General features: G+C 38.8%; 2 protein-coding genes across 3 annotated transcripts in view; one reads left to right on the top strand and one right to left on the bottom strand.

Moving 5' to 3' along the window:
- Positions 1-18,729, bottom strand: part of LOC134627834 (inositol 1,4,5-trisphosphate receptor type 1) — a 75,069-nt gene extending 56,340 nt beyond the window's left edge. For both annotated transcript variants that reach the window (XM_063474246.1, XM_063474245.1), the window contains exons 1-6: positions 18,424-18,729; positions 17,471-17,583; positions 14,776-14,846; positions 3,089-3,198; positions 2,347-2,433; positions 554-712 (exon numbers count right to left, since the gene is read on the bottom strand). In XM_063474246.1, coding sequence (XP_063330316.1) covers positions 554-712; positions 2,347-2,433; positions 3,089-3,198; positions 14,776-14,846; positions 17,471-17,562 — 519 coding nt within the window. In that variant the 5' untranslated portion in view covers positions 17,563-17,583; positions 18,424-18,729. The remainder of the gene's footprint in view (positions 1-553; positions 713-2,346; positions 2,434-3,088; positions 3,199-14,775; positions 14,847-17,470; positions 17,584-18,423) is intronic.
- Positions 18,730-18,944: 215 nt separating this feature from the next.
- Positions 18,945-25,765, top strand: sumf1 (sulfatase modifying factor 1). The gene is made up of 9 exons (XM_063473078.1): positions 18,945-19,386; positions 19,994-20,167; positions 20,273-20,347; positions 22,402-22,484; positions 22,642-22,764; positions 23,065-23,179; positions 24,416-24,529; positions 24,622-24,681; positions 25,223-25,765. Exons 1-9 carry the CDS (start codon positions 19,114-19,116, stop codon positions 25,322-25,324), a joined length of 1,119 nt encoding a protein of 372 aa, XP_063329148.1. The 5' UTR covers positions 18,945-19,113; the 3' UTR covers positions 25,325-25,765.
- Positions 25,766-25,790: the final 25 nt, after the last annotated feature.

Raw genomic sequence — 25,790 nt, forward strand, 5'->3', positions numbered from 1 at the left:
GAAGAGCTGTTGCCAAAAAGAGCTTTGTGATCAGAGAAAGTGGGCGCGAGCTGAATTCTGTTCAGGGATGTGATCAAACAGATGCCCAAGAGTAAGGCTAAGGAGGGCAAAGGCAACCTGCCTCTTAAAGGCCCCATGTATAATATATCATTACAAATTAATCTTTCAAATAATTAATATCAGTATGAGTTCTATAATTTAAAAAAATGTAGATAATGCCTGTTTTATCAGACGTGTATAACCAACGTCTTACAAACATACCATAAATCTGGCTGAAAGTTTAAAAAGGAAAAATGAAAACTTAAAATTAAGAAGGTTAACATTTTGCTTAGAACTGATGGCTATGAAAATAATATTAAGTACTTATAGATTAGTAACTCCTACTCACACCATACTAATGTACTACTGCACATTAGTCACTTCATTCTAAAGGGATGTCTTAAAAATACAGGATTAGAAAAAACTCCCAGACACAGTTCAGTTGTTTGCTTTGCCTTACACTGAATTACATACAGTATAGTGGCAACACACTCTTATCTACACAATGACTCACACTGTCCCCAATGGAGCGAAGTTTGTAGAAGGGCTGTATGTAGAACCAGGAACCCTCATTTCCAGCAGTGTCCAGCATCACCCTCATGGCATTTTTCTCCAGCAGTGCCGGCAGTCGTTTGTTCACAGTCAGATACTTGTTGCTCTTCAGGTGGAGGAGCTGAGCAGAATTAAATTAAATGAATGAAATGAATTAAATTCATGGCAAACAAATCAGAGGCTGAAATCTGGTGTGAGAAGGGAAGTGTGTTTGATGGACATCAGCCTGTGATCAAGGCACTCCTGATAGTGTCTGATGTTTATATAATAAAGTTTATATATGATATGAAATGCAGAGATTATTTGTCATTAATTTGTTTGTTTCCAGTATGTTTTGTTAAGGATAATTTTTTAAGGTCACTTCAGTTTAGTTTCATTTAGTGTGCAGCATGAATTTGCTCATTTCAGTTTAGGGGTATTGCAATACAATACTGTAGTTTGTTGTTTTTTTTTAACCAAACTTCAGCAGTTTTTTCAATTTAATTGCACTTAGCCATAATACCTACCTTTAGCAAGTTTACACTTAAATACTTTAAAAAACCCTTTAATACTAACTTAAATCTTATTAACCTACTATTTCCATTTATAAGGCAAAGAACCATATTTGGTAACTTCAGTTGGACATCAAAATTGGCCTTACGCTCGCCTGCCAGCCTGAAGAACCACATGGATTTCTCCCAGGCAATCAGCAAAGATCAGGCTGCGTGACTGATAGCGATATAATTGCATCTGACTAATCAGCAGAGGCCTGGAATTTTTCAAACTTCAGTGTTCTTCTGGAATTCAGGAAATTTTGTTTTTTCCCCACTTTTATATACTCCTAAACCAATGGTCATAACATTGAAACTAACATTGGCAAGGTGATGAAACTCACACCTTATGTGGTTGAATAGTTATGCTAAATATTGAGATAGGTGTTGTTTGTATAAGATTTCTAGAAATTAGTGAAAAATGGCAGCAGTATATATGATCATATGACCTGTTCCTGTAAAACTAGTGCACGTGATACAATTTAAAGCATGTAGCAGAAAAATATAGAATGACAGAAATAAGAAAATATCGTGTGTTTTCCTTATATTTCTTTTTGGAAAACATCAAAAATATGTATTTGAAACATAAAAAAGGAAAAATCTTGAAAAACGTGCCTTTAACATTCTCCAATAACATTCTAGGGTTAAAGTTTTTAATTTCCAAGTATTTTCAAGAGTGACATATAAACTGTTAAACCTATAAAACAAGCAGAATATGAGTATATTTGTATGTATGTAAGTGTATGAATGTGAGCGTGAATGAATAATGTCATTGTAAAGCGCTTTGGGTGCCTTGAAAAGCGCTATATAAATCCAATGCATTATTATTATTATTATATTTTACACCATCAGTAAAAATCAAAACCACAGCTTTAAACGGCAATCAACAAAGTGAACTCTTATAGGTGTGAGGCACCCCTTGGAAGACTGTTAAATATCTTTAACAAACATGAAAAAATAGAGAGAGAAAAATAGTGTGTACACAAAATCACATGTGGAATAAATATAAGTGAGTTGACACATGTGAGCACAATGTAACATATACCCAGTATATTAAAATGGGAATCCTAAGAAATTCTAAGAAATTTCTGCTTGTTTTTATAATTTCTATTTAATCAGTTTATTTCTGCCAGTGATGACTAATGTCAGTTGAATGCAAACTAAGTGTTAGTTACATCAAAGCTTGTGTGACCAGCTTGTAAACAGCCATTTCCCAGGGACACACCTGAATGACATTTCCATACTGAATCACTGTTCCAAGAAGCTTTTTGTTTTCAGAGTCGTTCTGTTTCTTCTCCAAGTCAGCTGCACTCTGAGATACAAAAGAGAGATGAGAGAGAAAAAAAACAAAAGAAAAACGTATCTAACAGCTATTGCAACATAAATCACTGCCAACACTCTTACACAGTAAGTCCAAAAGACGCAATCACGTTGGTTAGCCATTAACAAGGCACCACATTATTAACAAAGTTCTTAGTCAAAAATGTACGCAGCAGAGACTTTTAGCTAAAGCTCAGGCTCACATTTCCATGGAAACGCAGGCACGATCGCAATCTTCCAGTTTATGACTGTGTAGTCAGATTGCAGATTGCTTTAAATGGTAATGTATTGCAGCAGAAAAAGGGAAAGAAAATGTAGAGGGTGGAAAGATAGGACAGTAGTAGGGAAATGTCAGAAAAGTCTATAAAAGGACTTCTACTTTATAAAATACCTGCAAAACTTTTAAAAACCCACATGAAACTGTGACACAGAGTGCACACAATCGATAGAGTGATACACTCACTATGCCGTTTTTTAATTCAGTGTCTACAAAGTCTAGGCTTCATCAGGACCATTTAAACCCAAAAAGTTAAAATAACAAAAAAAAAAAAATCTAACTCCTTTAATCTTTATCTCGGGAGCTTTTGGGAACATGGGTGTTAACTGCAGTGGTCTGTAGTACCTGCTGGGAGGTTCACTTCACTTACATGCAACTTGTTAAGCAGCACTGACTCGGTGTTCCCTCCAGGTTTCGCCGCTTTCCAGAACTGCTTCTGGGCTGAGTAGCGGTTCATGGGACACAGTCTAAACAGACAGTCTGCACAGAGATAGAAATCACTAGCTTTAGCTGAAAAACTGGAAAACATGTCAGTAAACATGCACACACACTCAAAGAGAGAGAGAGATTCATATGGATCACTGTATATATATATATATATATATATATATATACACACATACATATATACATACATACACACACATAAGATAATAATAATCACATCATGCTGGTGCACAGTCTAGAAACAGTTATTAAAAACAGATTTTAAAAATAAATATATATTTATTTAATTTATATAATTGAATTAACATTAAAACTAAAATAAAACCCAGAAAACAAAAATAAATAGGTCACCCAGGGCTAAATCCACATATTTACCAATATGCATATGTTCATATAACTTTGAAAAAAGGCAAAAAACGATCAGTCCAGATGGTTACAAAGAGAGAAAATGGTCACACTTTGCTCCGTCTGTTTCTGTCCACATTTGTCTTCTCCAGTCACTCCTTCTCTTCTCCTCCATTTAATACAGATGTAAAATATACCTCTGAGTCCAATGCAAAAAATGTGTGTAACAATTTTGAAAAAAGAAGAAACAGAAGAACAGAAAAAGTAAAAAGATTGCACATGATTCTATTTTCCCTTTATGGCTAATCACTGTTCGTACATCTCCATTTTGATCTCACAACATTTTTGAAACATGTCTGTACAAAAATCTTCAAAAAAAAAAAAAAAAAAAAATAAGAAAAGAAAAGAAAAAAAAAAGTCTTTTCATTTCACAAACTGGTGGACCCTTATCCAGCCATGAAAGTTGGGTTCACTGATGTTAGTGGATATGTGACCTGCTGTAGTCAGGAGAATCCGTCCACATCAGACGCTACATAATGTTCAGTTCTCAAACCTGTTGAAATCTGAGCAAATTCTTAATAATGGTTTTGGTTGCAGACCACACTTATTATAGCTAACAATGGTAAATTAGTTAAAAATCAAACAATGTGTACAAAATATATTCATCTACTGGGAGTAAAGCCTGAGAAGGTCGGCGCTGTGTGGAAGATGGGTAACAGCCACAGCTCACACACAAACCAACAGCGTGAACAGCAAAAACACCACAGTAAAGATTATTAATGACACTCACCTAAATAAATTAGACCTTTTTGTCATTATAAGTTATTTGCTCAAATATTAAATAACCAAAACATTTAAGCACACATTATTCTTTCAGTTCTCCAGAAAAAAAATCCATGCATGTGTGTTTCTGCACTTCAAAAACATTAATAATTTGCCTGCATGAAGCTCAAAGGGCTTTGTCTGCTTCACAGAGCAGTCATCACAGACAAGACAGCATGTGTTTGTTGTGTGTGCTTACCAGATGTATAATCATAGTAATGTATGGTTATAAGCTGTGGTTGGACTACCACACACACACACACACACACACACACACACACCTATGTGTCTGCAATGTGATCCAACAACACAACAAGTTGTGGTCACTCATAGGTTGTAACTGTAGCAACGATGATTTGCAGCTGTCATCAGGAGTCTCTGATTTTGCTGCTCATTTGCATAGATACTGCAAAAACCGGTCTGCAGGGAAACTAGTGTTACTTTTTATTTGCATGTGGATGCAGTTTTAACAGAGTTCCTCTTCTGTCCTGGGAGACTTCCTCTTTTGTAACAAGCTCTACAGCAACTACAGCTGAATCCCTCAGAGACTTCCACAGGATGAGTACTGATAAAGCATTTCGTTGCAGAGTTATAGCCGCTTTCCCTGCTGAGTTAAACTACAATTCAACAGTGACTCCTCCCTGCGAGTCCTGGCTTTCCTCTGACTTCACCTCTCATCAGACCACAGCTTTCTTTTCTAAGAGGATGAAAAGAGGAGAAAAAAGGAGCAATGTGTCCATCCTTTCTCCATTCTCTCTCTTCTTCAGCTCTAGTTGCAGTAACATGACCAAATAAGGCCGGCCAAGAAGGGGAGTGGGATGACTGAAAGAGAGAAAGGAGGGTGGAGACTCCCCAGCCCTATATTCTGTCATCTCTCCTTCTCCTTTCTGAATTCCTCCAACCATTTCACACAGAACTTGTTCCCTCGGAGTCAACGTCTCTGTCTGTGTCTCCTAAATTGTCCTCGGGCCTCCCTTAGCCCCTCCCCATTAAATATGGTTTACTTCTTGGCCCAAAACATGGTTAGAAAAACAAAGAAAAAAGGAAGTGAAAGAGAAATGAGAAAGGCCAGAAGAGAATGAAAGAATGTAAAATAGAGCACAGAAAGGTCAACAAAGTGGAGAAATTGAGCTTTTAGATATAATCAGTGTGCATTTATGTGTTCCACATAAATCAAAACATACAATAATGGATGTGGCTTTAACTTGTAAACATAAATGAAACAATGAATACATATTTCACACAGCCTGTTTCACACGCAGCACCCCATGGAAAATATTTCGTGCATGTGACAGATAGATGATCAGCTAATAGACATTTACCTTGCATCACAGCCAGCTGTGAGGGGAAACGTGCTATTTAAGTGAGATAGAGGTGAGAATTTCTTCCAGGGTCACAGATTTCTTTCTTTAGCACGCAAGTACACAATTGAGCTCAGAAATAAATCTGTCTTTGATACTGGCCACCCCGTATGTACTTACAAATGCTGACCTACAATTGTTTAGCTATAAGGCGGGTACATGATAAAACAACTGAAAAGGCTAAAAGCCTATCTTAAGTCATATGACAGAAATCTTAAGCCAATGTAGAAGAAGCACTGGATTTTTAATATATACATATCTTTTCATTGTTTTGTAGGACGTCCGTAACTAATAATAGTAATAACTTTGTATCGCACTTTTCAAAACAGTTTCAAAGTGTTTCACAATTTGATTAAAGTAACACATTAAAGATAAGTATACATATTCCAACATCATTCCTGCATACGCACTTCCACATACACAAATAGATGTAAACCAAGGATGGGGAAAGGATTAAGAGAAAGCTAGCCAATAAAAGTGAGTTTAGTCAGAAGTCGTTTAAAAAAGCCGACCTGATAGGCTGAGGAAATTCTCTGGCTAGTGCCCTGTGCTTGCTCACGCACAGCCACAGTGACATAGAGTAAGTTATGCATGAATGGGCTGGACATTGATCTACTGCCAGTCAGTGTGCTGAAAAGGGTAATTCCACAAATCACTATAACATGTGCAAAGTATGAAAGCAGCTTTAAGGCTGGGTTCGTATTCACGTATATATTCATAGTTATTCAAAGTCGTCTTCCTCCATCTCTCCCACACACAGTGCTGAGTGATTCTTGACTCACAGCTGAAGATGGTGTTAGATTGTGACAGTGCCTTAGAGTATAAGCAGAGAACAAGTGAGCTGCGAGTGTCACACACATGCATATGTGACTTAACTTAGCAAATAGCATAAACGTTGCAAATTCAGGCATCTTTTTAAAGTAACACCACCATCTAATGTGACAACAGTCTGAAAGTCAAAGTGAGGCAACAAACTGACTATAAGAAGACATTCACTGACAGTAAATGGGAGACGTCATGGAAAACATTTTATTTCATACATCAGGCATATTGTATCAGCTGGTTAACTCAACGGAAGTATGTGACTGAAATTATTGTTGTATCTGTGCTGGTTTGATTTCACTAACACCAGCTCATGTCAGACTGTTTTTAAAGACAAGGTTATGAGAAAGTCTTTTAGATGCTGACAAACTTCCGCAGATTAAAGAGGATCAAAAGGACGATGCTTGAAGCCGTGCAGCCAGCAACTGAAGAAACTCTAAGGGGCTGTAAAGCACACAGAGAGGATTGAAAGTTTTATTACAGCACAGAACTGCCACCATACTTGGACAGCAGGATAAAGGTACAACAGCTTCTCATTCAACTGAATGACAACATAAAGTTGCGCACTTCACTGTAGCTGAAAAAAAATAATAAATTGGAAATTCAGCCTTTCACTTTATCTCCTCTTAACCATCCGCAACCCTGTCTTAAAAGTAGCTGAACACAGCACTGGATTTAAAAAAAAAACTACGCCGAAGAATTTACAAAGAAGAAGTAGTAACATAAATACAATTTCCTGCAGTAAATATACAACATAGTCTAGCTAAGGAACTGGGGAAACATAATGCATTACACTTTTTCTATTCTCTGCTAAATCTGAAACATCACCAACAATCTGGCTTGTATAAAGTGCTATTCACTGCATCTCTCTTATCCTGTTGGAGGTATTATAGAGGAAGCACTTGTAGTGCATTTGAGACAGTAAATGGATCTACTGACAACAGCTTCCCTTCACCGTTTCCTGCAAGACCTCTCATCTCAATAGGCAGGACAGGAATTTGTGCAGTTGTTAGCAGGGGAAGGGGGACTAAAGACAGGCCCGTTTCTGGTGTTTATCGCAGATGAGCCACCCAGCGTTTTTCTGCAGTCCGTCTGTAACAGCATCAGTGGCTCGGCCTGACAACAGACAAGTGGTGGTAAGGAGCTGGCACTTCAAGTATAATTGAGTCTATTTAAATGTTTCAAGTTATTTCAGGTAAACCTAGGCATGAGTTGTGATAGGCAGGAGTTGGCAACATCTGAAGCCAGCACAAGAAGACGCTGCCCAGTGTAATGGCCTTCAATGCTACTAGTTAAGCAGTGAAAATGTCAGAGTACAACAAGCAAGCAAAAAAATCACTTGTTGTTCAGAGACCTGTTATGTTAATGGAGTCCTTTCTAGTGTTTGTTTCAGGTTTCTCACACCAGAGTTTCCTAATATAATTAACACTATTCTAGAAATAGACCAGCAATTATATAGCACTTTTCTAGTCTCACTTCTCAAAGCACTTTAGACTACAACCCAGAATAGGTGTGGTAAAAAAGCAAAAAGAAAAAAAGCAATGCGCACCCACTATGTCACACATCAAACTGACAAGCATCATTTTACCATGTTCATAAACAGGCAAACAAACCAAATCTATTAAAAATTCAGAAAAAAAGAAATAAAAGATAGTTTGATTGAGAAATTATATTTATCAAGTATTTAATGAATACCTTTCATACAAACTATGACCATTCTGTTATTGTTATACAGTGTTTTACACATTCTCTTTACAACAAAGATAAATGCAAATGCACACTATGGGGCTTATTATTGACTATTTTAGAGTGGTACACAAAGGTCTATTCAAAGCTACAAACAGAAGAGTGTTATGAATACCCACAGCTCAAAACAAAATTTTAGGTCAGAGTCTCACTCACCAGAGACTGTATACATGTCTCAGATTTCAGCTGTTTATTACATGAAGTGCCAAGAGGTCTGATTAGTTAATACAAGTCGAGTCAAGAGGCAGCTTTGGCTCTTAGGAGAAATAAAGGCCAGCGTATGATGACAGTCCCAGAGTGACAAAGCTAAAGTGTGCCATGTTTATATGTAGAGAGTCCCTGTCTCTTAAATTTCTTTTGTCAAGTGCTTACAGTGGCTTGCAAAAGTATTCGGCCCCCTTGAACTTTTCCACATTTTGTCACATTACAGCCACAAACATGAATCAATTTTATTGGAATTCCACGTGAAAGACCAATACAAAGTGGTGTACACGTGAGAAGTGGAACAAAAATCATACTTGATTCCAAACATTTTTTACAAATAAATAACTGCAAAGTGGGGCGAGCGTAATTATTCAGCCCCCTGAGTCAATACTTTGTAGAACCACCTTTTACTGCAATTACAGCTGCCAGTCTTTTAGGGTATGTCTCTACCAGCTTTGCACATCTAGAGACTGAAATCCTTGCCCATTCTTCTTTGCAAAACAGCTCCACAACTGCCCTGTGATGGCCTCAGAGGTTGTCTCAGAGAATATTGGGAGCAACAACACCATAAAGTCCAAAGAACACACCAGACAGGTCAGGGATAAAGTTATTGAGAAATTTAAAGCAGGCTTAGGCTACAAAAAGATTTCCCAAGCCTTGAACATCCCACGGAGCACTGTTCAAGCCATCATTCAGAAATGGAAGGAGTATGGCACAACTGTAAACCTACCAAGACAAGGCCGTCCACCTAAACTCACAGGCCGAACAAGGAGAGCGCTGATCAGAAATGCAGCCAAGAGGCCCATGGTGACTCTGGACGAGCTGCAGAGATCTACAGCTCAGGTGGGGGAATCTGTCCATAGGACAACTATTAGTCGTGCACTGCACAAAGTTGGCCTTTATGGAAGAGTGGCAAGAAGAAAGCCATTGTTAACAGAAAACCATAAGAAGTCCCGTTTGCAGTTTGCCACAAGCCATGTGGGGGACACAGCAAACATGTGGAAGAAGGTGCTCTGGTCAGATGAGACCAAAATGGAACTTTTTGGCCAAAATGCAAAACGCTATGTGTGGCGGAAAACTAACACTGCACATCACTCTGAACACACCATCCCCACTGTCGAATATGGTGGTGGCAGCATCATGCTCTGGGGGTGCTTCTCTTCAGCAGGTACAGGGAAGCTGGTCAGAGTTGATGGGACGATGGATGGAGCCAAATACAGGGCAATCTTGGAAGAAAACCTCTTGGAGTCTGCAAAAGACTTGAGTCTGGGGCGGAGGTTCACCTTCCAGCAGGACAACGACCCTAAACATAAAGCCAGGGCAACAATGGAATGGTTTAAAACAAAACATATCCATGTGTTAGAATGGCCCAGTCAAAGTCCAGATCTAAATCCAATCCAGAATCTGTGGCAAGATCTGAAAACTGCTGTTCACAAACGCTGTCCATCTAATCTGACTGAGCTGGAGCTGTTTTGCAAAGAAGAATGGGCAAGGATTTCAGTCTGTAGATGTGCAAAGCTGGTAGAGACATACCCTAAAAGACTGGCAGCTGGAATTGCAGCAAAAGGTGGTTCTACAAAGTATTGACTCAGGGGGCTGAATAATTACGCACACCCCACTTTGCAGTTATTTATTTTTAAAAAATGTTTGGAATCATGTATGATTTTCGTTCCACTTCTCACGTGTACACCACTTTGTATTGGTCTTTCACGTGGAATTCCAATAAAATTGATTCATGTTTGTGGCTGTAATGTGACAAAATGTGGAAAAGTTCAAGAGGGCCAAATACTTTTGCAAGCCACTGTATATACAGTAAATAAAATGTATTGTATGTTTAGTACATTAGTTGTCATGTCAACGCACTATCATTACATGGGGGGTTTGGGGGTAAACCAAAGTATTTTATTAATTAAAGTGCTGAAAAAAAAGGTCTTAAAAAAAAAAAAATGGGGTGGGACGTCAAAATTTATACTCTTGGCTCCAAATCTACAAAATGCTAACTGCCATCCATATAACCACATTGCTGACAACATTTAAATGCAAATGCAGGTGCATAAAATATAAAAGAAACAGCTGTTAAAACTGATCCAAATGACTCCTATTATGTCAACAGAGTAAGTAGCTAAATACAGGCTGCCTAAGTCAGCTAGAAAGACAAGGTTTCTACAGACACTCGTTGATTGAAAGTATCTGCCAGTAGGTCAAGTTTTCACCATCAATGATTTAGAGAAGGGCCTTTACATACTGTGTCAGTCTTAAATATGTATTTTCAGCTTCAACTTGTAGAAAAAGTGACAGTTCTGAAGGTTTTGCAACAGCTCAAAGTGAAAGTTGCAACAGATTTTAAAGAGGAGGTCATTTTTGAATAACGCAGCTTTCTTCCACATGTAGTAACTTTGATGAAAGCAACTGATCTGACTGGTTGTGCAAGAGAGCCTTAAATCACAGTGACTAGAATGAAACACAAAGCAGTGTCTGCCTTAGATGCGTGTGGATGTCGCTCAGTGTGTGTGTGTAGTATGTGTGTAAAGGTATATGAAATACTGTAAAGGTGAAATGCAAAGAAAAGGCTGATGTCTAAGCCTATGGACAAAGGCTTCACGAGTGGGAGTATAAATTGTGTGGAGAGTGCTCATGTTTACATTAGGAGGAAATGTTAAGCATACCTCAGCAGTGACCGTAACACAGAGTGGACATGGCTCATCTGGCCTTATTGCTCTTATGGTGTCCACTTAGTGGGATTATCACTACACAACTGGGTCTCTTTCCAGCTGTGCAACTCCTCATACTTTGGGGGGGGTGGAAACAATGAAGGAACGTATTGTGAACACATACATGAGTTTGGCAGCTGTCAGATTTTTAAGTTTTACGATTGGTTTTCCCCCCATGGTTGAAAAGTAAATTTTCACCACATAGCTCGTACATCATGCATATGTCACAGCTGAAAAATAAATGTGTCAATAATAAAATGAACGATGAACATATTCCATGTACTTGTAGTTTCCTTTTAATCCTGGTTCACTGTCACATTGACTTAAAAGGGACACTTTCATACAACAGAGCCATTGTTAATGGTGTTTCTTCTTTTGACCTCTTAAAGTCTCTGCTGTGAAACGCTCTATTTCTTTTCTCTTTACAGTATATGCTATACCATTAATGGGACATATATTGCACACGTTATAGCAGATAAGTAAGTACACTACTTCTTTCCTATTTGGCTCCTTACAGAAACAGACTAGTTAAACATGTCTCTGCGAAACCATTCACAACATTCTGAAGCCAAAAGATCCAGGGCCATTTCAAAGAGGTACTACAGGAACTGCACTTTAATGAAGCTATAAAATTTCAAACAGATTATTATGGTCAAACTTGAAATGCGCAGGCCTGAGATACCCTGATGTTTACTCCATTTTACATCGTCCAGGCTTCTTTTCATTGCATCCTACCTGCCTGTATAAGGACATGTCTGCTTATTTGCATACCTTCGCTTAGGATCCAAGAAATGTCATAGGGTTGCTATTTTAAATTTTACAGGCTCCAAGTCCATTATATCATTGCTGTTATCACAGAGTTACTTTGTCACATTTTAAACTCTACCAGAACCAAAAGGATTATAATATTTGTACAGGTTAAGTAGTACTCTACATTTTGAGTAAACTAACCTTTAAGGAATTTGCTATGTATGGTTTTACTGGAATCTTCTCCAGGTGACTTTGTCCACATCCATTAATAACACCTTTTTCCCCTCTAGCAGACACCCAGAATACTCTCTCACTGGCATTAAGGCCTCTTCTGATCAAGACCAGCTGACACAGTGAAGGAGTTACTAACTCCAGATAGACACAAAAGGTCTATATTCTACTCTATATTGACAAAAGTATTCACTAACTCATTCAATCATTGACTTAGGTGTTTCAATCACTTCCGTGGCCACAGGTTTATAAAATCAAGCACCTATGCATGCAGACTGCTTTTTCAAACAAATGTGAAAGAGTGGGATGCGCTCAGTAATTTCCAGAGTAGTACCATGATAGGATGCCACCTGTGCAATAAGTCCAGTCATTAAAATTCCTCGCTACTTAATATTCCACACTCAGCTGTTAGTAGTATTATAAACAGGCAGTGCTTGGGATCATTGCAGTCCTAAATAAAATAAAGCTTCTGCCAGTCAGAGTCCTTCTACGTGGTGCTTGTATGTTGGAACAAAATCTGACCACTCCTTTCTGTATTCATAATTCCATCAGTTTTGACAAGATCCAAACCACGACAGAGCCTCCATGATGTTTTACACATGTAGATGATCAATGTCATATGTCTCTCCTGCACCTCCTACACATCATTAGGCCTGCCGCTTCTTCTTTTGTCCTCTATTTGTCCAGTTTCATAAATGTTTTTAAGGACACACTGTACAACAAGGTAAGACATCACCTTGTTGGAACAGAAATACAGTTTTATGTGTGTCATACTGCGTTATATTTAGTATTTTTCATAGATTGAACTGACAAAAAGTGAACAAATAATGTATTTTTTCAACAGGCTGCTAAAAAAAAAAAAAATGCCTGAAGATACAATTTCAAATTGGTTATTTGCTAAATTGTCTGTTATGTGTAGACACAGCAATACTTCATCCCTTGTGCTAGGTGTCTTTTTATCCTTGGTTAGTGTTAAGTGGTGTAAGAAACCGAAAGCGAAAAGGTTAAGAAGGTCACTTATATAATGAAAGACATTTAAACAAACAAGAACTCCTATCAGTAATACATACATAAACACTCACACACATAATATATAAACAGTTCATATACAAAAATAAATAATAAATTAAATCATGTAAAACACAAACTAAAATGTGAAAAAGTAATAATCTTGGAAGTTGAAGGCCAATATGATATTGATTAACACTGTGCAGAAGAAAACTATGCTCAGTATCTGCCAGATTACTGAATGGAGCCGAAGTGAAATAAACTGCCAATTTCCAAAGAAAAACGTTGAAAGACGTTCGGAAAGCCTGGAGAACTATTGCTCAAGAATTTTAAAAATTTGCAAGCCTGGCTTCTTGGAAACAAAATATAATGAAAGGAGGGCTGACTCAAGAATTTTGCACAGTACAGTCATTAAGACTAAAAGCAACACAATAGTTGAAATCAAGCCCAGGAAGAAAACATGTCAAACGTTGCCACTTTGTAAGTTAATAGACTTGTCGGTATCACTGCTCCATTGCTAAAGAACAGGTAGATCTGACTATAATTACATGGGTATTCAGTTTAATGAATGTGTTATTTAGATGTTTTATGATCCCCAAGACAGTGTTTAGCCCTATTCTCACAGCTGCAAATGCATCTGTATTATATACTCGTAATGGGAAAGTAAAGAACTAAAGACAAATAAAATAATTCAAATGGATAAGTACTCATATGTCTTATATGCTCAAAATGTACAATTCTGAAAGACTGTAATTACTCTCTTTTGTAGACTTTTATAGAAATGGCCGATACAATTACTTTGAATTGCCAAGGAAAACAAAGAACCAAGGAAGACTACATTTCTCTCTTTCAAAAAACTTAAATTAAATTAAAATTAAAATCTGAATATGCGGTTGAAGCTCTACCAACGGTCTAGCTGTATTACATTTTCTTTAAGTGTCATCCAGCAGCAGCAAGCTAAAGTGCACGTTTCTTATAAATGTGTACCAGTGCCTGTGACTGCACAGGCCTTCAATCATATTCTGTGTACAATGTTTAGCCAGCCCTCCCCAAGGGACATAAACCTCTAGCCTGAGAACTGTAGGTCACGAGTTCTACTTCCTGTATGAGAACTAATAATAGCAAATTCACGCAAAGACACAGCTGAAGGATTTTTATTTAGAAAACAGATTCTCAAGTGGGTGTTTTTTTCAACAAATCAGCAGAAGAGATGACTCTCTCCATCTGCCTCTACCTCCACAGACCTGTGCGAGCTAAGGCACACAGCTAATAAATGCATACATGGATGCATCACACACACACACACACACACACACACACACACACACACACACACACACACACACACACACACACACACACACACACACACACACACACACACACACACACACACACACACACACACACACACAGTTAACAATGACAAAGGCAGGCCTGTTTGAAGTCCAGGAGGCTGAGATATTGAGATATTGTGGCTGTCACCAAAGAAACACAGCATAACACATTCAGCAGCAGGTCTTACACGCTTCACAGTATAAACAGATAGCAGTTAGTGCTATGAGGAGGAGTGTCACGAGGTAGAGGGGAGATTAATTTGCTCCTCTTACCTCTGAACTTCTTCGGCGGATTGTTGAGGTCCCCAGCATCAGGTTGGACGACGCAGCGGTCATCCACCAGGCTGTAAATACGGACACATGACACATGTAAGCGCTATACATATAATAAGATCATATCCCAAGTTACCATGACAAAGCTGGCAAAGCCCCAAGCATAACAACCACAGCAGCAATGAGGAATAGTTAAGTTCACGTTTAAAGTTTTTATTTTTAAACAAGACTCGAATAAATATTTAATCATTTTCTTATTCTTCTATTATAGTGAGCTGAATGCTTATGAAGTTTGGACCATTTTAACAAAAAATTAATTATCTGCAATTAGGCAATTTTGATGTTTATATTTTTAGAGCTCACAATGAATCAGTTGGTACAAAAAATATTTAAACACTGCTTAATTTAAAAAGAAAAAGTGCCAGTTGCAACCTAATTTCAAAAACACTGCATCAGTTGAGTGTGTTTGATTAATAATTTTATAGGACAGCAATGATTGGAACATTTAAAAGGCCAGGAGGAACAAAGGGTTCATAATACTGAGACAGTCAAATTGATCAACACCACATTTTCAGAACTACAACTCAGCATAACTGGTCAACATTTCTGCAGATGTACTAAGATTGCCATTGTTCTTGGATATCAGAGGCACTGTAATTCATCATTCCTGTGGGTTTGTGTTTAAGCTTACTGTGTGTGTGCTAAACAGAGACTTAGGCAAAAAAGTATTTCCAACAAAAGCGTGTGCACGTGCGTGCAAAAACTCTACCTTTGTTTCATGAATTATCTGGGATCTTTACATAGTTGCAGCATGTTTTAGCCTCCCCTTCCACAAAATAAGGAAATATTCTGGATTAAATGACCGGTGGCCAGACAGGAATTTCTGGTGACAAATTTAGCTTTCACTGGCTTAGAATAACACTTGTCTGGACACAGGCCAAATCCCACATCCACTTTCAGCCTTCTGAAGTTGCCCAAACAGACCTCACTTCACTGTTCCATCAGCCTGCACATCTCGAGGAACAAGACCGACTACAAAGGGCGAACATACCCGTGCGTGTTAAGACAAATAGCAGCAGAGTGACAAATTAAAGGAAAAACTCAGACTTTTTCACCCCTAAAGTGAGGGCATTCAATTGCTCCACTATACTGTGGAAGCTCTAATCTCCCTAACCCCTTAGAAGGAATACTGACTGCAAATCAACACAAAGTTGTTGCTGAAAATAACATGAATCACATGCGCTGACCTTTGCAGTTACCAGATCTAAACCTAATTTACTACGAGAATTAGCCTTTGGATCAACATGTTAGTCAGTTTTCACCACCAGCATTGTCAAAACACCAAATGAGGGAGTATCTTTTGGAAACATGGTGTTGCGGCCCTTCAGTGGAGTCTTACTGAATCAACGCTAAGCTCTGCTGAAGTTAATCTGGCATCAAAACTCCTTACTGTATTTTGGGGGGGGGTGTTGTCACATGAGCATGCTTTACGCAACTTCGCTTTCACAGTGGTCAGTTATTAACACAAGTTTAATAGTTACACCTCTGCACAAACAGGACGGGTCCTGCTAAATACGCAACGCACACAGCAGCATTTTCCCCCCCCCAAAAAAAAAAAGAAGAAAGAGAAAAATGTAGCCTTTCATTTGCTCATATAACCCCCTCCCCTCTGCAGCTGTTGACTTGGACTGCTATTTGGGTGAAGAAAAGGAGTTAATGTGTACAGTATTTTCTCAGTATGGTGTCTTACTTTAAGGCCAGTTGATCTGGAGAATGCTGCTGAGTTGGTGTTTATGCGTGGAGAGGATGGCTTCTGGCCAAAACTGTCATGACAATTTTCTAAATACATGTGCTAGCGTGTGCGTGCGTGTGTGTGTCTATGTGGGAAGCACATGAACTCCAGAAAGGCCACAATGTCTCTATAGTGACTCAGTCTTCGCTGTAGGTCATTCCATTTTTCATGAGCCAGGAGGGGAGGTCCAGGACACTGAGCAGATAGCCCTGATACCATTACTAATGCTAAATGCCATGGTTTACCGTCTTGTGATTTCCTGGTGGTTTATACCAGCAAAAACATTAATGCAAACTTTCTCTTGTTGCTTTGTTTAGATTCAGAACAAAGGGGAGAGGTTAAAAGCAGCACAACTGAATCTTACTGCGCTTGTGATATTTCTGTCATATCCTAAGGCCAGTATTTCAAGCAGTAAGCCAGTGTAAGTAATCCAAACAGATAGACCATATCAAAAATACGCATTTTACAAGTAAGGAGAATTGATGGAGGAAAACGATACATTAATACTGTGACTGTGTGGGCAAATGAGTGGCTTGCCAACAGTACCACCAGACCATTTATTGTCTTCTAACTCTACCCTTCCAACCCAGGCCTGCCCCAAACTTTATCATTATCTGCATATTTTTTGCATTTGTTGCAACAAATTACATTCACTACTTAATCCCATTCTGAGACCAAATGATGACCCTGTCGCTGCGTGTAAGCAAACACGCGCATACACAGGCATCGGAATAAAGGGAAGAAATGTGCTTGTTCTCGACTTTGTCACCAAAATGGTTAACAGTTGCTACTACAAGTGTGATGTCCTCCCTTCCAAAAACTGCTGGCTCAGTATCATGACTGAGCAGCATTTTTTTTAAGAAAAGTGTGAAGTGGGCCCTCCACACAGGCACAGGGACATACCCTAGGGTGCTGATGAAACCATTGGTTGATCCCTCTGCATACAGGGAGCAGATGTCCCCAATGTGTAGGAAACTGGACATTTTGTCCGACATGTTTGGCACACAAGGGAGCACCTGTATAGGAGAAATTGGGAGAAAATATGGATATTATTAGATCATTTAATATAACATGCCTTTCATGGACACATACCATCATGCATTCATTCAGTATCCATACGCAAATTAATAGTTCCAAGTTAGAAGCAGTTTTGAGAGAGCGGGTTCCCTTGCAGGTGGAGACTACACTAAAACAACTGTCAGGCTGCAAGGATTTGCATAGAGAGGAAGAGAAAATGTCTATTAGATGTTACTGTAGCCCCGCTGGTGTTGTGCTGCGACTTACATGTTTAGGAGCTGCAGCTGCCAGCAAGGTTTATGCACCTGCAACAGGTCATGGCCACTAAAAGCTGATAGAGAGCAATGCAGGTCCCCTCCACTCAGGTTATCTGCCTGTGTGTTTTTCTTTTTTTTAAGCACTGCCTCTCACTGAGGTCGATAAAGCCCCATAACAAGTTATTCTGGTGGCTTTCCGACCGCCGTCTGTTGCAAGCCCGACCAAACGGTCAACGATCACACAGCAAAAGCTCGGATCTTCTTCATCTAAGCACCGAAGCGCCCGCGAAACTTGAGAAAGCACATCCAGCGTTAGCATTGTAATCGCGGCTCACTATCACATTGCTTCACAGCAGCCCGAAATCATTGTCGGTGTAAGATCCACCCGACCGTGATACAATCTTGTTGGGCTTCTCTTTAACAAAAATATTATTCACTAAAAAGCGCCGCTTTTGAGCTCTGAGTGTTTTTTTTAACCATTTAAGGAGAACTAAATCCTTTTTCCCCCCTTTCCGCTGCGAGAAGATAGACATATGAAAGGAGGATGATGGCAAACTGCTCAAGTTATGCTCTCAACTTTACCTCGGCTGTGCTCGGGTATTTAGCTTTCTCTGGGCCAGCTAAGACAACATGACTGCGGTTCTCCTCTCCACCGGGCCGGGGGGTGACATCCAGGCGTCAGCGACTGTAATAATCCAGTTTTTTGACAGCTCGGACACCTTTCCGCGCCTCTCAGTGCTCCCGCAGCTTGTGCTCACTGAGGCAGGCAGGCACTGGCTGGTTGAACTGCCTGGCTCACTTCCACTTCTTCTTCTCAAGCGGCCGTAGTGTTGATAGCTGGGAAATGATGTCCACGTCGCCCCATCCTACCGCTAAGAAAATCTGAGCTGGGTTATCACTCCTGCTACTGCGCTGCCCAGATTTATACGGCTGAGAAGAAGTCTGTTTTTATGTGAAAATACAAAACAAAAAAACAGAAAGGGCAAAAATCTGTGTGATTTTGGGCGAATAAGTCATTGAAGTGTATTTCAGATAAGCGATTTTATTAATATCATCACAACCGGATGTAGCTGTATTTGCGAGCCGTGATCAGAATTTGCAGTGTTTTTGTGGATTAACAGAATTTAGTCCACAGCAAACATTCACTTCGGGAAGGAAAGGGTTACGTTTTGTTACACTGTAGCCAGCTGACTGACCACGTGACTTTACGGAAGCAACAGTGTCAACATCATGCACGGACCCTGAGCTGTGCCTTGGAAAAAAAACATCAAAATGTTGCGTTATTTCACCTTATTGTTCATATTTGGATGTGTGAGCAAAGTGCTGTGTCTTCAGAGTTCATGTAGCGCAGAGCAGGAACCTCCAGGCCCGGAAAGAGCGGCGGGCTGCGGCTGTGATAAGCTGACTAGAGACGCTTCAACTGTGGACCCCTTGGACGAGGATGAGGGTAAAGCAGCTTCCACAGATCCTGATCTCAAATACTCCAAAGACGCAAATGACAGGACGAATCAGGTGCAGGACAATGAGCGGGAAACACAAAGTCCGGTATGTTGCGACTCCTGTTACAGAAAAAAAAAAACCCGACACCGCTATTTTGTGAGAGTGTGGAGATAAGGTTATGCGTGCAAAATGTCATAAAGTAGTTACCAAAGTCGAATCTAATCGTTCTTGGAACTATTAGGCCTCCTGAGGTTCCCATGCATAAGCAAGGCCTTGTAGCCAATCAGCTGCAACACAGATCTGTCGATTAACACCAAAACCAAGGGTTGCAAAATTGTGTCCACATATGTGCTAATTTTAGTTGTGTGTTTAAATAAACCATAACACCATGTGCTGTAAATATGACTTGAATGCAGAAGCAGGAAGTTTGACAGCCTAGCCTTTGTTTCCTGTAAGTTACCCTCTTAAGACTGCACATTTGTGGCACTCTGGTGTCATATTTTTTTATTTCTACTATTATTTCTATTATTTATAGGTGGCTAATAACTTAGATTTTTACTAGATATATTATAGATCTTCATTTTTTTATTGTGTTCTTTATTGGTTGTTATGATCTTGTAGCTCATAAGAGTTATTAATCCTGAATCTACATTCCAGTTTATAGCACAGTTTGTTTGCATATGTAAATAAAAAATGTACTTGTTCCGTGCAGATGGTGCAGATTTCTGGAGGGGAGTTCCTGATGGGAACAGACAACCCAGGCATCCCCCCAGACGGTGAGGGCCCCCAGAGAGTGGTGTATGTGGACTCCTTCAACATAGACATCCATGAAGTCACTAACCAACAGTTTCAGAGCTTCGTCCTTGCGACAGGATATGTGACTGAGGTGTTAAAAAATATTTAAAAATTAAACCATATTTTTCTGTGAGTGGTTTTCATTATCCTGGTGTTGGTTTTTGCCCATAAAATCTGTGTCTTTTCTGATTTTTAGGCAGAGAAATTTGGAGACTCGTTTGTTTTTGAGGGACTTTTGAGTGAGCCAGTGAAAAGCCAAGTCACTCAAGCAGTAAGTGTACCACTGAGCAGGCGACTTACCTGTGCAGCTCACTTTTTACATGCTACATCAGTTGTAGCTTTGAAGGAAGACATGTGCAGGCTACATGTCATACTTTCGATTTCACTGCACAAAACAAGCACACAGTCAAAGACGCGCTCTACATTAGTTTGCACTTATGCAACGATCTAACAAACTATTTATTGCTTACACATAGATATCGGTAGCTTGCAGGACTACAGGTCCAAGTTCACACATTATGTTTAGTAGACAACAGTAAATATAAAGTGTTGTAATAAATGTAACCTCACAGACTTTCATGCTGTGTTCAGATGTCTGTAAATGTTTATGTGTAAAAAGCTTTTTTGTTCATGTAAGTACATGTAGCTAAAGTTCCCAAAGGGAGTTTTTCTCTCCCACAAACAACACTGATGCTGAGCTAGGTCAAAGGTCTCATTTGAACCCCATGCTTTTCTCCTTTGAGTTCTCTATATCACATTTTCATCATGCCCACCTTATGGCTATTTTATATGCCCTCAAACAAAGGTAATGAGCAGTCCACCCTTTTTTGAGCCACTTCTCTCACTCTAAAATGTCCCAGTCACAAGAAAAGCACGCCAAATTTTCTGTTGTTGGCAGCAAAAGAGGAAACACAGGAGTCTTTATTCATGCTCTGAATCTGAGGACACAGTGGATCGGCTTTATTTTTGATGTCAGGGTCCCCACAACAGATGGAAAATCCTAATGTTAGCTTGCTGCATGACGAAATGTGGCTAATTTGTTTATCAAATGCCCAGAGGCTTGATAATCCAGTTCTTCGGCATGTGACAGTTTCACCTACAGTCTTGTGCTTTGCAAAAATAAAAATATCATGCCAAATAGGAAGAAGCCTCAAAGCACCTCCTTCACAGAAAGTCACCTTAAACAGTTTTTACCTGTCAGCTGTAAAAGGTTGATGGGGTACTGTCGTCACCCCGCCAGGTGGGCAGGCTGGTGGCGTGAATACACAAGTCTGTAAATGCAGTAACTTGATAAAGAAGTAATGTAGAAATTTTAAGTTGATATTTTAGGTGTATTTACTAGGAGGCGGAGGGGTAGCACTGGCAGCTTCCAGTATTTTTTTTATTTTTCTGCACACAGGATTGACGACTTTTACCACACTTCAGCAGCAACATGAGTCTATTAACTTTGGAGCGTGCTAAAGATAGTTTTTGTGGTTTTGGACAGAACATTTCCAAGAGATTGGTGTTTGGTGCTTCCTGATGTTTCTAGTTTTCACTGTGTTCATTAAATACCTACAGCTTGACAGGTTTACCTATAGAAGTCTTCTGTATGACCCTCAAACCTAGAGGCTTCCACACATTTACCCATATGGCACAATAACTTCACTTACTGCTAATTATTTCACAAAAAGTCCCAGTTTGAAAGTTATACATTTGTTGCAATTTGGCAGTACTTAGGTTGAGTTCTTTATTCGAAAAGTGTGATGCTGTTATTAAAGTTACACATATTTTATTATTTACTGTTTTTTTCCATTAGTATTTCAAGTAATTATTAAATTTTTATTATTATTGTGCACATGCATATTTCTCTATAGCTATCTGAACCTAAAATAAAGTCATAAATGTATAAATGACCACTTTAATATAATATATCTCACATATTTACATTAAACATTTCAGATATATTAAAAATTAGCAGCACAGCATCAATATTAGCATCATGACAAATGTTGTTCTTGGGAACTGTAAGCTGCTCCAGTCAAATAATATTAAAATAAATAAGGGAGCCTTTGACAGTGATCGCATTTTATAAATGCAGCACAGTATGTTTTATTCATTTAAATAATTACATTTTAGTTTTAACCCAGCACCTTCAGAGAGCACGTTTTTGTCTTTAGCTGGACGTGATGATTTATACTACAGCTGTTTAAGAGTGTTGAAAATGGCCATATGCCTGTCGTTTGAGGGGTTGCACATCAGTGGGCTTTGCAAGAGAAAAACAGAAAAGAACGTGTGAAAAGCATAATACGGTCAGTAACAACTGTTACTACCATTTGTTGTTAGGTGGCCGCTGCCCCTTGGTGGCTTCCAGTCAAAGGAGCCTCCTGGAGGCACCCTGAGGGCCCAGACTCCAACATCACAGACAGGTAGAAAAACTCTCTTTTACTAAAAACTTCATAATGTTTTCAATAATACGCTCCACATTTATATAAAACACCTATCCAGCATCAAACCTTCACTCTTCTTTTAATTATGAAAAACTGATAAGAGCTCAGTAAATTACTTTAAATCTGTGTTTTTTAGGCTCCATCATCCTGTTTTGCATGTCTCGTGGACAGATGCTGTTGCCTACTGCTCCTGGGCTAACAAGAGACTCCCTACAGAAGCAGAGTGGGAGTATGCCTGCAGGGGGGGCCTGAAAGACAGGTAAGATGTTAACTGATGATCAGCATCATAATCAGAAAACACATTATTGATCCATGTAGGGAAACTGCTTTGTTACAGTTGCTTAACTCACAGTTTATTAGAGGGGGAAATACTAACAAACCTCTAGTCTCAAATGTACATTCAAAAATGGGAATAATAACAATGTATGACCAAAGTGAACAGAAGATTTATAAGCACAAATGCAAAAGGAACTTTTATGTGAAAGATGTTTGGAGATGTGTATTTCCTATATGAAATATGTCTCAGATTACTTTCTTGGTATACCACGCCTACATTTAGACTTTATCCATGGGGAAACAAGTTGAACCCAAAAGGACAACACTTTGCTAACCTCTGGCAGGGAGACTTCCCCACACACAACTCTGGAGAAGATGGGTATATCAAAACTTCACCGGTAAGAGACACAAGCAAGAATGAAGAAATGCCATAATTATGGGTGTGTTGAGGGATGTCATATTTCAGGTTTAGACGGAAAAAGTTTATAAAAGAGCATTCCAAAGCTCGATCAAGTCACAAAAGAAGCTTGCAGCCTTGAGAGATTACATAGATAACAAAAAGACAACATAAATCCAATCTTTCTTAACAGAGGCAACGTCATAGTTCCCATTCTAGCATGAATCCTGAATATCCGATTTCTGTCTGAAATCTTTAAGAGTATACGGTGTTGATGTAATATGATATTCTAATCTGCATTATCTCACCTTGTTAGGGTAAAAGGCAGTCACTGATGTTGAAGTAATAGGGGAACTTGAGCTCAGTTAAGAAATCCCTTTAGTTGTCCAGCGGGTTTAGAGGTTTGACTTGTGTTTCAGCATTCTGCTTTCTGCATTAAGATAACAAAGCTTTTCAGTTTCCATCTACCATGTAAATGCCCAATCTTTTTTCCAAGAATGTCACTGAACCCATCAAACCTGTAAAGTCAACCCTCAGCTTCACTAACTTGACACTTTTTTTTGTTTACGTAACTTAAAAATCTGTGCATATGTAAATAAACAATTTTCTGCAGTCATCTTTTTTACAAGTTATTTTAACAACAATGAACAGTATCTTACTATAAAACAAAATCTCTGTCTGTGCGTTTGTTCCTTTGTCTACAAACTCCTTCTATACTGGGAGGAGTTAAGCAACCAAAATAAGTTTAAAGATTCTTATCTATATCAGATATTATAGTGTCATCATGTTTCCTAGAAACTACTTGGCAAAGGGCTAAAATGACCCGTTCTTTGCATTTAAAACCTATAGCGCCTCATAATAGTATCATATCATTGGTATTTCATGTCTAATTTATGTTCACAAAAGTTGATATAGTTTTTATTATTTATGTATTTATTCATTTTATTTTCTCACTGTGATTAAGGATATCAGTTTGTCAGCAGCACTAACAGGCCAAATAATACTGTAGCATTAGCGTGTTCTAATTACCATAATATACTGTATGTACCATTGAAAGACACAAATATTCATGCACAATAGTTCTTCAAGCCACAGGGCTTAAATATCTTTTAGATAGATAGATTAGACTACTTTTAGAATTAGTGTAGAATTTAGAAATTAGAAATGATAATATTAACAATAATGTATTTTTAAAAACATTGCAGTAAAGTGACAGTAGTGCCCTTATACCCTACAGGTGATGTCCTTTCCTCCCAATGCTTTTGGTCTGTACGACATGGTGGGGAATGCATGGGAATGGACAGCAGACTGGTGGACTGTGCATCACACCACGGACCCGCAACGCAACCCAGTAATGACAGATTACATTCAGGCTTTTGTCTTTGTCATGGGTGTTGATTTTTTCTTTTTCTGTAATTATTATCTACCATTGCTCTCTTTCAGATGGGGCCTCCCTCAGGCAAAGATAAAGTGAAGAAGGGAGGGTCATACATGTGCCACAGGGTATGAAAAAAATTATGTTAAACATCCAGTTTTTTAAATCTGAAATTTAAAACGTGGTTAATTATTTATTTGTTAAATATACCAAGGGCCTCACTCATTGGGATTTTGTGGGAAGTGATCAGTGAAAGTAAAACGGTTCTGGCTGTTGGAGAAACCATGTTATTGTTGGAAACACTGAATCCAGACAACTGATATTAGCATTTCTAAGAGGAAGTAGGGTAGCTCTCTGTTCTCTGTTACTCTCCACCTGTGGGATAACAAAGGGATAGATGTATTCATTCTTTCCTTTCTGGTACATGGGGCTTTTGATGCTAGTGACTGCCTTGTCACATGTTGACTGGCCACAGTTTTCTTCTTGTTTCACATTATAGTTACACATGTGAGGGACCAGAGAGGTCAGTGATTGGAGACTGTGCATAAGCAGGCTGTCTACAAGATTAATATCAGTAGTCTTGACTATCAAACAGTAAAATATCACAAAGCAGTGTCTGTTACTGACATTATTCAGTTCATTCACAGTAAATTTCCCCCCCTTTTTCAGTCTTACTGTTACAGGTATCGCTGTGCAGCAAGAAGCCAAAATACACCGGACAGCTCAGCTTCTAATCTTGGTTTTCGCTGTGTTTCTCAGGAGAAACGATAATCTCACCTGCTTGTCTTAAACACACTTTTACTGAAGCTGCTGCCTAAACCCATTGTTGACTATGCAGGAAGGACATGCAACCTTTTACTGTGATCTCATTGCCAAACATCTGAAAATGATGGACAGTAAATCTTCTCTACTATGATATATGTTCATAGGATTCTCACCTTTTATAGTTTTTCAGATGTTTTCATAAGAAACGAATGGCAAAGCTTTCTCTGGCCACCTTTGAGTACTGGTGGGAAAAAATATTAATAATTCAAGTTACTGTACCTTTCACTGGAACAGATTAGTGTGGTTTTTTTCTTGTTGCCATTATCAGCTAAAAGCTGGTTGTGCTGAAAGTAAATCTTAATGTACAGAAAATGACTTTGCTGTAAAATCATTGTAGAAAATTGTCCTTTTTTGCTCAAAAGCACTGTTTCATACATTTCCATTATAAAGTTGCTGTAATAAAGCAGTATTT

This window comes from Pelmatolapia mariae, linkage group LG5 (genome assembly GCF_036321145.2).
Source record: "Pelmatolapia mariae isolate MD_Pm_ZW linkage group LG5, Pm_UMD_F_2, whole genome shotgun sequence".
Lineage (NCBI taxonomy): Eukaryota > Metazoa > Chordata > Actinopteri > Cichliformes > Cichlidae > Pelmatolapia > Pelmatolapia mariae.

Bases quoted from the DNA above. Each gene is read 5' to 3' on its own strand.
- sumf1 (XM_063473078.1), top strand. From the start codon at position 19,114: ATGTTGCGTTATTTCACCTTATTGTTCATATTTGGATGTGTGAGCAAA. The intron at 20,348-22,401 runs GTAAGTGTACCA...ATTTGTTGTTAG, and splicing joins AAAGCCAAGTCACTCAAGCA to GTGGCCGCTGCCCCTTGGTG. The intron at 24,682-25,222 runs GTATGAAAAAAA...CCCCTTTTTCAG, and splicing joins GGTCATACATGTGCCACAGG to TCTTACTGTTACAGGTATCG.